The sequence below is a fragment of the Dipodomys spectabilis genome, unplaced genomic scaffold, assembly GCF_019054845.1.
Source record: "Dipodomys spectabilis isolate Male_0828 unplaced genomic scaffold, ASM1905484v1 ptg000365l, whole genome shotgun sequence".
Taxonomy (NCBI): Eukaryota; Metazoa; Chordata; class Mammalia; order Rodentia; family Heteromyidae; genus Dipodomys; species Dipodomys spectabilis.
Window position 1 is genome coordinate 8,101,332 of NW_024871042.1, and position 11,783 is coordinate 8,113,114.

Here is an 11,783-nt window from a genome sequence, read left to right on the forward strand (position 1 = left end):
TAATCCCCAAAGGGGAGAAAAGAATAAAAATAGAAATTTCAAGGCAGATTTTTCTAAAATTAAAGGGAGAATTTATTTGAAAATAAAATATGAATAAATTCAGAAGAGGGAGGATACATCTTGCTTCAGATATTTACAATAAAATGTTAATTGCTCAAAGTTCTTCTAAGATTCTTGAAAGCCAATAAAAAAGAAAAGGAAAGGTAATACATTAGAAAATAAGTAGGATAATTGACAGCAAATGCTCTGAGTAAAATTTGGATATCTTTAACCAATGCCAATATTGTGAATCAAATCAATACACTATAATTGCTCTTCTACCTAATTGAGTTAGAATAGCTGGGCTGAAACAAAGTGGTAGGAAGCAAGCATTATCATTCAACATTTCCCAACTCAAAACCATGACCAGGAAACCAGGAGCATCCATATCACCTTGGAGCTGGTTAGACATGCACTGTCTTATGCTTTACCCAGACCATCCAATCAGCATCTGTGTTTTAGCAAGATTCATAGAGGCCTCATGGACACATTAATTCAAAAAGCACAGGTGCAGTGCACTGATTCTCACACTTGGCTGCACTTTGGAACCCCTGGGGGAATTGAAATGTTGGTTTCCTGAACTCTCTGAGAGATTCTGCTTTGTATTGATGAAGTCTATGGCCCAGGGTCTTAAAACTCCCAAGTGCTAAAATTGGAAAGTAGTGACTACATCATTAATCAGTGACTAGCAATAGATTCTAAGTTTCTAGAAAAGTTTTGCAACAATTCCTCAACTAGTCTTTTGTAAAATCCCTTAAATATATTGAAAAAATATTCAGATTGATAACCACAGCCAAAGACATCAAACCACTAAATAACATCCAGTAGAAAGACAACTTAAATAGTGTGATGCTTTTCACAACCTGCCTGGAACACTTATATCCACATTGCCACTTCTCATACAGGCTGGAGCAAATGCCCAGCTCTTGTGTCTCCAGGAACTTGATGCATACTGATTTTGGGTTTTCACAGAAAACAGGAACTGTAAGAGCTTGAGGGGTCCATGTCCACCTTCTGTCTCTCTATGGCCCAGTCCCTGGACAGTGGAAGAGACAATGTTGTACTAAACAAGTGGAGTCCAGAGGATAGACATTCATTAGGTCAGGTGGACAGCTGTTATCCACAGTCAACTCTATGGAAAAGTGGAGGTGCTTGGTTGTTGACTGAGTCTCTTGAGAGCTGCTTAGACCTGAATGAAGGCCAGAGGCCAATAGATGAGAGGTGACTCCCAAGGCAAGGTCACAGGTGCTTGATTACATCACAAAGTGTGTCCTCCCTGCAGTTTCTGGGTTCAGTGGATGAAGATGGACCAGAGATCAGGACACATAGAGTCTCCTGACCACACCATAAGTTTGAACTGAGAGACCTGGAGGCCCAGGAGAACCTCAGGCTGGTACAGCCAGCTAGGGCCCAATTCCACAAGAAAGAAGGGGCCAAGCAGGAGGAGCAGGTTTGAAAGTCACAGTGGGTTTGGGGCCAAGACACCTTGGGTCAGAACAATTTTCACAGTCCCATACTACAGTGGGTGGTGGGAGGCATAGGGCCAGGTAAGACCGTGGCAGGTTCTACAGAGGGAGGAAGTTGCTACTAGAAATACAGACTACACTTAGGATAAAAGGAGTGGAAGACTGGTGGAAGAGACTAACTAGGTTGTCAGGTATGAGGAGAGGGGTCACCGTAAAGGGTGACCCTGACAGCTTGGTCTTGAATCCAGATAGGCCGATACTGAGAAGGCAGTCTGATATGATAAGATCCTTGAACTATGAAATTGACTTAGAATCAAACTGGAATCATTTTTTTGTCAAGATTTAACCCAAAGAAGTAAATAACTAAAGCTGGAAGGTTATAGGGGAAGGTACTTTATGTATATGAGCCTGGTGACAAGAACTCTTCATGAAAGACAGCCAGCACCACAGCTTAAATTAAAAAAAAATGTGTCATCATCCTTAAGCAGTCATGCAACGGGTTTCAACTCAACATGTCAGTTTCTGAGTAATGCATCTTGATCAATGTTACCCCTTTCATCATTCTGCCCCCATCTCTCCAGACTGCCTGTAGAATCCCAGTCTCCCCTAAAGCTACCAGTCTTTCAAGGAAATACTTTTGCAAGGACATCCATCCCATGCTGTCTAATTACCCTGGGCAGATTCCACCCTATTTATCAACCCATGTTGCCAAAGTTTTGTTTAAAATGTACTATGTAATCCTCATTTCACCTTTAAGACCATCTTCTCTTCTTATTCTCTTCAAATATACTTAGGGCTTACAATGGCATGTATATTCCCATCACAGGATTCTGATGTTCCCAGCTAAGTGCAATCAATCTTTAGAGAAACATTGTGTGATAAATCACTGACCAGTTCACCAGAGGCATCAGCAGCAGCCATCATTTCACCAGTACCAGCCCTGAGAGGATAGGAGGATACCATTTTGTGCCTCTTGACTCTGAGGCTCTGGGACCATGACCAGAACCTGGTGGTTCTTTCTGTTCCTCCTCACCCTTCTTGTGGCCATGGGAGTCAGCATAGACCCAGCCAAGAATAAGATGAAGGTGTTGAGGCCATTCACATTTGTCAATGTTTCAAATGCTAACGTGAAGCAATGTGTATGGTTTGCAATGCAAGACTACAATGAAGAGAGTGAGGATGAATTCATCTTTATGGTGGTCAAGATAGCCCGTGCCCAGATGCAGGTAAAGATCTTCTCTCTAAATGGGACATTGACATGTGGTTGCACAGGTAGAACTGAGAATGAAAGAACGGACCTGTGAGAAACAGGTTGCTATGGCACGTAAGTGTGCATACACACTACAGAGTAACAACAGCAGTGCACACCTAGTATGGTCCATTGTTCTAAGTAGTCTGCATAAATCAGTTCATTTAACTGCAAACTTTGCAAAGTGTTTATGCTTTTTCTAAGGTTGGGAAAAAATCAAGGAGAAAAATCAAGCACCATGAATATTTTGTAATAATGCTGCCCAGGCCACAGTTGAACCTGGTCTTCAAAGCATGGAAGGTGGAGTTAGAAAGAGGCATGTGGCACTGCTGAACTTGTGACTCAGTAGTGCCCTCTCCACTGTTCTTTACCTTTTCTTTTTCTCTTTTTGTCAGTCATGGGGCTTGAACTCAGGGCCTAGGCACTGTCCCTGAGTTTTTGTGCTCAAGGCTAGCATTCTAGCCATAGCTCTACTTCTTGTTCTTTAACTTTTCAACCCAACATTTATATAATGGATGTGGAGGCACATTGATTTCATTTATAAAAGTGTGTCACTTCACATGGTCATGAGTCGCTCAACTCTGTCTGGCAGGTATTATTTATATAAATTCTGATATAAATTCTGTTGGAGATGAGTGCTTCTTGGAATTTTCAGCCAAAGTCCCTCACGGTTGGACTGAAGCTAACTGCAAATAGCAATCGCAGCTGGGTGATGTGGCTAGTAATTATACCATGAAACTTGGAGGAAGATGGAGTTGAAGAGGTATTCAATGGATAGGTCAGCACTCACATCCCCGTGCCTTGGGAAAGTGTTTAATTACTATTGCACTTCCAAGATATGATGTTGGCAATATAGAATCCTTCATTGATTGGGAATTCTTCACAATCCATCTCTGAATGTGGCTTCATAGTGGTTCTTTGAGATAAAGGAAATGACCTTGTCATGTTCCCAGCCTCTTTCACACTTCATTTCCTTTAGTACTCAAATAGTAATTCAGGAAGTTTCTCATGAGCCACTTTTGGAATAGTTGCTGTAGATAGGCTGGTGAGAATGATAAAAAGGATCAAAGTCTTAGAGGAGCCAGAAATCCAGTTAGTTGAAAGGAAAACTAAAAAATCCCTTTAATTCAGGAATTGGAGCTATGTTGTCTGTTCTAGTGGCATTGAATATGGGGATGCTGAATGTCAGGGCAAAGCTTTCTTAGGCAATGTTTCTCAACTGGAGAGAGAACATGTAAATGTCCTACTGCAGGGCTATACTATTACTAACAAAATGAGGCCCTTGGGTGGGACTTAGGTCTCAGTAGGTATTAAAGACTTTCAGTGTGATCATGGTGCATAATCATTGCTGAAACACACCACTTTACGAGTGATATTTAAAGACCTTAAGACAGAGCAGGAGTAACGTGTGAAGTGGTGAGAGGCATTTTATTTTGGATTATCCCAGAAATAGATCCTACTGGTAGAATTCAAAGGCAAGTAGTTTATTTGGAAGACCATATCAGGAAGTACCAAAAAGACAGAGGAAAAGGAAGACTGGATAAGGAGAAGGGCCAATGCAAGTTAAGTAAGTGAAAAAGTAACCACCATAGGCGGCTGGTTCTGTCTTCCCAGAGACCGCAGAGATGGATAAAGATGTACAAAAACCACCTAGGCCAGGCACCAGTGGCTCACATCTATAATCCTAGCTACTCAGGAGGCTAAGATCTGAAGATCACAGATTGAAACTAGCCTGGGCAGGAAAGTCCATAAGACTCTTGTCTCCAATTAACCACCAAAAAACTGGAAGTGGAACTGTGGTTCAAGTGATAGAGAACTTTGAGCAAAAGAGCTCAGGGACACAGGGACTGAGCTCAAGCCCCAGGACCATCATTGTTAGAGTAGATTAGACTTTGCCAGAAAACGATGCAGATATCCAGGTACAAAGAACATAGAAAGGTTTATTGTTAGTAAAGTGACCAGCAAGAACCTTTTTCTTCTCACAAGAGAGAAGTGCTGGCTATTTGTTTGAGGTGACTTATATAACCTACTGAGGTTAGGAGGGGCTAGAAGGGGCTAGGAGGTAGAGATCTTGGTGTGGACGTGAGGCCAGGAGCTCTGCCATGACAGACTAGGATTTATGGCTGCTACCCAAGTAGTAGATAAGGGGTCTTGCAACTGCCTAGACCTGAAGGTCACTCTAAAAGGGCTCTTGCTGCCTTATATGGTGGTAGCTGCCCCAGAGGAGTGCCATCTCAAGGTAAAAGGGGGGGTTGAAGGCTGATTATTTACTGCCTTTACTACATGGGCCTAGTGTTGCCAAGGAAAGAAGCATGCTAAGCTATGGAAAGGGAGTTTATTGGGCTAATAAGCACCAAAATAAAGAAAACAAAACAAAAGCCTACCTAGGAGTTAGGCTACCTTACAGTTGAGGAAGCTGAGTTGTTTATTTACCTACTCCCATCTGTCATGGATTGGGAGTGGCTCTGGACCCTTAGATTCTGTTGAAGGGAGAGAGCCCCAGGAGCTGGTGTGGGTTTGGAAACGATGTGGGAAATGGGGTAGGGCCCACAGCATCAGCTATAGTAGGGAAACAGGGAGGATTGGAGAGTACAAGGATGAGAAAAAGCAGTCAGACATCCTCGAGTACTCTTACGAGGCTCTGCTGTGGCTGGCTGCAGATAAGGGAAGAGACTATACGATGGTGAACCTTATGAAGCATGGCCAAGATTTTTTTTAAAGTTTATTTTTAAGTTTATTTTTTAAGAACAGTAAAACGTCAGAAAAATATTAGGTCAGAGAGTGCTTGGGCTTCCTGTAGAGACCACTATGTTCACTCACTGTCACAGGGCAGGATGTAAACCCTGGAATTTGGATTCAAGCTAGAATTAGGTTTGACCTTCAAGAGGCCCCTGTGTGTATCTCCAGGAATTGAGTAACTCCAGGAATTGAGTAATGGTTATTATCCTTCTCATAAAGATATGTCTGGCCTGGGAGAAGAGGACAGAGAGACAGAATGAGAGGAATTTTGTGTTTGTCAAAACTTATAAAATTTAAAATGGAATAGTGTGTGTGTGTGTGTGTGTATGTGTGTGTGTGTGTGTGTGTGTGTGTTGGTACTGGAGCTTGAACTCAGAGTCTGGGTGCTGTCTCTTTAGCTCTTTTGCTTAAGGCCAGTGATCTACCACTTGAGTCATAGCTCCATTTCTGGCTTTTTGCTGGTAACTTGGAGATAAGGGTTATATAGACTTTTCCTTCTTCAACTGTGATCCATAGATCTCAGCCTCCTGAGTAGGATTACAGGTGTAAACCAACAGCACCCAGCCAAATAAAACATTTTTGAATAAAATTTCACCACGGCTAATCCACAGATCACAGATCGCCTGGAATACCTTATTGATGTCAGAATTGCTCGCAGCGATTGTAGAAAACCCTTAAACAATAATAAAATCTGTGCTATTGAAGAGAAGGCCAGCCGAGAAAAGGTAAGTGGCAAATGAGTCATCTATAACAGGCCTGGTGGCTCCCAGCCTCATGTGGGTTGATGAAGGTCTCTGGGTGAACTGGAAAACCTGAGGATGCCCAGATGCCTTTGGAGATAAAGTTGGCTCCCAGTACTCAGCCCCAGATGTCAACCTTGTGGCTTGTAGAGGAGATAGGGCTTTGATTGTGGACTTTCCCTGCCCCTCCTCTAGGGGCAAGGTGCTGTCAATACCACACCTATCTCATGCTTCTGGACTTTTGATGCAAGAATGCTGACCTATGATCTCTGAAAGTCTGTCCTCTTGGACCCAGACTAAACACTCAGCTGTTGTGGAGCCTAGTTGCTCAAGCCTGTGTAGCAAAAAAATCCATTTATTTACTCCTCTACTCGTACAAACTTACTGAGCACCAGTTGCAGGTCAGAGCAAGTATTTGACATTAGGCAGTATCTAGAACCAGATGGTCTCTTTCCTTTTGTTCAGAGCCCATCTCAGTTGGATAATTGCATGCAAGGAAACAGGGTTATTTATCTGACTCCCATCTATCATTGGCTGAATGCTACTTCAAGAGCTCTTGGCTTATACCCTCCTTGGCTTAGTTAGCTCTTGCTGAGCTGAGCGAAGTTTAGTATGAATGTCAGGGAACTAGCCAGCCAAAGGCTTAGTTGGTCTAGACACCTTTAGTCTTAAACCTGTGAACTATTTTATTTGGCAATACAAGAGTAAACTCAGGACCTCGAGCTTCTTAAATAAATGCTTTACTATTTGAATCATGCACCCAATCCTTTTTGCTTTTTAGTTTTTTTTTTCTCATATAGAGTCTCGCTTTTTCCTGAGGGCAGCCTAGGACCAGAATCTTCCTACTTACCCCTCATCTGTAGCTAGAATTACAGGCATAAACTATCTTACCTGGCCCTAAGCCTATACATCTTGACCTCAGAGTTGGAGTAAAGCCCAGGCTGTTCATGCCTGAGCTTAAAATTGAGGAAGTAAATCCCCAACTGGACAAGTTTGCCCAACAGATGTATATTGGGTAATTTTCATGTCACCAATTAGTATTAATTAAAACAACAGATTCCCTAACATCAAACCGTAACATCGACTTACTTTGTCTGATTTTGTGGTGTAGTGGTTTTACTACCATTTGTTAGTGGTTTGTTCTTATTCGCATTACCTGTACAGGTTTGCGAAAGTTGGGACAAGTACATAGTAACCTCCATGTGGAGTTTGCCTGGTGAATCTTTAGCTTTGGTCTTTTCTGGATGAAGACACCAAATACATGAGGATGGTATGAGGTTTGGGGGACATTTCCTGGTTGCTTTGTCCCAGGCAGCTTTGTTCAACTTGGTTCTGATGTATATGTTTGTGTTCCCATCCCCTTCATGACAAACTTCCAGATGCCTCTCAGTGCTCTAGGCCATGCTTCTTAAAAGATGGAAGAATGGGTCAGGTGCCGGTGGCTCACTCCCGTAATCCTAGCTACTCAGGAGACTGAGATCTGAAGATCACAGTTCAAAGCCAGCCTGGGAAGGAAAGTTTGTGAGACTCTTATCTCCAATAAACCACCAGAGAACTGGAAATGGTGCTGTGGCTGAAGTGGTAGAGTGCTCACCTTGAGCTGAAGAGCTCAGGGGTAGCGGCCAGGCCAAGAGTTCAAGCCCCACGACCAATCCCCACCCCCACCCCCAAAATGGAAGAATGGCCTCCTTATTTTACTAGATAAGTTGTGGTTATACTTTGTTTCTCCATTACATTTAGTTCCTGAATTTTGCTAGTCTGATGCAGGAAGATGAGTTCTTTCCTTCTTCCTCCTCCCCCACAGTCTGAATTAATCAAAAACTGAGTTTGCCTTAAAAAATACTGATTTGGCCCCTTCATTTTTCTATGCCTCTCCCCTTGCTCCCCCTCTCTTGCATATACCCAATTCCTGACACCAACTTTGTTGGGCTTTAGCTTCATCTTTCTAAAGAATTATACTGTTTGTGCTCTTCCTAGAGTTTATTATACCTCAGTTAATTCATTTCTAACCATTTGGATACCACTCAGTGTGTTTACTTCTAGATTTTTATAGGCACATTCTAGGTACCCACAAGGGAGGAAGGGTAGAAGAATGACCAGGGGAAAGGAGTAGAATGTAGGCAAGCATGCATTGTATATACATTGAGAAGAATAAGGATAGGGGTGGGTCTAAGGGGGGATGAAGGTATTAAAGGGATGACAGAGATCAAGATGCACTGTATACATAAGTTGCTTTTTTGAATGGCAAAAATTCAGTACATAAAAATTAAGAAACCTAACCTAAAAATTAAGAAAGGTGAGGGAAGGGTTGGGATGGATGGGTGAGAATGTTTGGGGTAATGTTGATCAAGAGATCCTACATTCATAAACTTCTCTGTAGAATAGCAACTCTTTTATATAATTGCCTAAAGAAAAAATATTAAAAATATTGATTTGATATTTTATATTGTATATGTCAAATAAATAGTAAGCAGCAGGGACCCCCAAAGAGATAATAAACTGCAGGGACCAAACTACTTATTTCTGGCCCCTCTGCCTCTTATCTCCTATATGTGACTCTGTGATTCTCACGGTCAGGAATACAGTTGTCAGTCTGCCCATCCACCCACCTATCATCCATCCATCCATTCATCCATGTGCCCGTGCCTCCATTTATTACATCCATAGAATATTTAGTCATTTCCATAGGATTTTTAAAGGGATAGAACCCTTTGGTACAAAAGGTATGTTAGGCTCTAGAATCTTCTAATTTATTCTTATCCTGATTGGTTAAAACAAATGGATATATTTAATCATTAAGACAATATATATTAGTCTCGGTTTAATAGAGAAATGCTTTCTTTCCATTGTAGGCAGTATGAAAAAGAATTAAGCCAAGTTTATGTGTGACTTACTATCAGAATGTTAGGAGTGCTAACACTTGTTGTCTACCTGTGGTCAATATGGGCCAGAGCTACCTCTGTAGAATTGCTGGCCATTGGTGATCCTTAGCCTCCAGCTCTTCAGATTCTTGGGGGCAGTTCCTCGAGAGTAGAGACCCAGCTAACCCTAAGCAGACACCAAGCAACAAGATATTTGTTTCTCCTTTTTGTTTCAGCATACTACTAACTTACATTGTTACTATCTTTTTCAGGCAGTACATTGCACCTTTTTGGTAGGAGCACTTCCCTGGAATGGAGAATTCAATGTGTTGAGCAAACAGTGTTTTGATGTCTAATTGTGTCTTGGAGACTCATCTATCACTGATCAACCTTTCTCTGTGATAAAAAGCATCTGCAGACATAAGAGTATGACCAACGTGTTTTCCTCATGCACACCTTTCTGCCTACTGTTCAACTGTTTTATTTTCATAGAATGTGGGGACAAAAGATAAGGTCTTCCCTGGCAAAAACTCACCCCAGGAATAAGTTTGTAACTGAAAATAAAGAATAGAGTGAGGGCTTTTTCCATTTCCCCATGACAGATGGAAAGTGGAATATATTTAGATTGGATAATAGTCCCTTACAATGGGTGCTAACAGATTTCCTCCCAATGCTTCCTTGGCCCTGATGTTTCTTTCTGAGAGTTCTGATTGGACATGTCTCCTGACTTGGAAGGAATTTTTACTTCTTCTATGAATGGGAACAACGGTCACTGAGCATGTAGTCAGTCACTTTTAAAAACATGTTTTTGGTCTTTTGTCAGTGTCTGTTTTATTTCATTAGAGTAAATGTGTTCTGGATGTAAGTGCAAAGCATTTTTTTCTGACCAATCATAGTTATAGACTATACAGTATAATTCAATAATGAAGGAGTAATTAACCTCTAAACCCCCCCCCCCCAAATAATGATCACAAAGCAAGAAGGTGAGGGTAAAAATGTCAGGAGAGTGACTGAATTATCATTGTGTTCCTGTGTGTGTGTGTGTGTGTGTGTGTGTGTGTGTGTGTGTACATGTGTGAGAGAATGACTTAGAAGAGGGAGAAGAAGTATGCAAACAGGGACCATAGTAAGAAACAATTCTTTTTCAAAAAGTGATTGACCATAAATGTGTTTAATGAGAATTTATTTAATTATTGAGAATTTATTTAATGAGTAGAGAGATTCAGTTCTGCAACATGCAAAGATTCTGGAGATGGGTTGTATAATAATGTATTATAATTGATATATTTGAACTTTACCTTTAAAATGGTTAAAATGGCAAATGTACTGCACCACAATTTATAAAAGAAACTTTCACACACACACACACACACACACACACACACACACACACACACATTTTTCTTTGTGGTGCTTGAACTCTGAGTTAGCTCAAGGCTAACACTCTACCACTTGAGCCACAGTGCCACTTCTGGTTTTCTGGTGGTTAATTGGAGATAAGAGTCTCACTAACGCTCCTGCCTGGGCTGGCTTTGAACCATAATCCTCAGATCTAAGCCTTCTAAGTAGCTAGGATTACAGTTGTGAGCCTCCAGTGCCCAAGTGGCTTATTTTTAATTATTTTTACTTTTTTGTGTTGGGCTTCATGAGATGTCTCTCTTTTAAACATAGTGTTGGGGATGATTCAGTGGGGCAAGTGTGTTTCAAATGTACACACACAAGCCACATTTTACTTTCTGGCTTGTTAGGCAATGAAGGTTTTACTCTTTCTGCCCTAGGAAAAGAACAAGGTCACAAAACTCAAAGGCATAGGGCCTTGTCCTCTTAACTTAACCCATTACCTGGGTGAGTATCAGGACTTCCTGCCCCTGAGTGGCTGGGTTGAGTTAGAGGCAATAGATGGGTCTGGGTTTTTTCTTTCTGTGTACTTGGCACATGTAGACATATCAGATACATTTGTCATGTCTAGGAGCTAGGAACAGGTAGTCACTAGGACCTGGAGACATATGGCAACTCCTGTAGGTGTGACCACCAAGTCCAAGGTATGGCTTTCTAGTTACTGTTTTTGCTTGATGGAAATTGGACAGGACCAGTTATAACAGGGCTAAACTCAGGGCTAAACTGCTCATGAAAAGGGCTATTCTGTTCCTAGCCTCCTGCTATGTTCTATGTATTTTGGTCTCTGTGACTTTGCAATAAAAGAGATTGCTAACCTGACATTTGAAAAATGACAAAAAAAAAAAAAAATCTGTGCTTTTTTTTTTCCCATTCTGTGGCTTGAACTCTGGGCCTGGGTGCTGTCCCTGGGCCATTTTTGCTCGAGGCTAGCACTCTACCACTTAAGCCACCACTTCCAGTTTTTTTCTGTGATTAATTGAAGTTTCCTGCCTAGGCTGGCTTTGAACCACAATCCTCAGATCTCAGTCTCCCGAGTAGCTGGGATTACAGGCGTGAGCCACCAGCACTTGGCTAGCATGTGCTTTTAAAGCCATGTTGTTTTCTTATTTGAATATGTTTTACTCTTTCTGTAGCCCATCTGTCTTCTGCTGGTGATGGGCCCATGTGCAGCCTCAAGAAAGAAGGCACACAACTTTCAATCCTGAATAACAGCCCTCCACGGATATTGTAGATCTGGCTCCCACCCCTGCCAATCTCCTCTTCCTCTTCCCATGAGGCTTGCCACCTTCCT

The 11,783-nt window shown here is 41.8% G+C and overlaps 1 protein-coding gene across 1 annotated transcript; it reads left to right on the top strand.

Moving 5' to 3' along the window:
* The first annotated feature begins 2,500 nt into the window (after positions 1-2,500).
* On the top strand, positions 2,501-9,450 carry LOC122096034 (cystatin-8-like). The gene is made up of 3 exons (XM_042666425.1): positions 2,501-2,731; positions 6,105-6,218; positions 9,367-9,450. Exons 1-3 carry the CDS (start codon positions 2,501-2,503, stop codon positions 9,448-9,450), a joined length of 429 nt encoding a protein of 142 aa, XP_042522359.1.
* Positions 9,451-11,783: the final 2,333 nt, after the last annotated feature.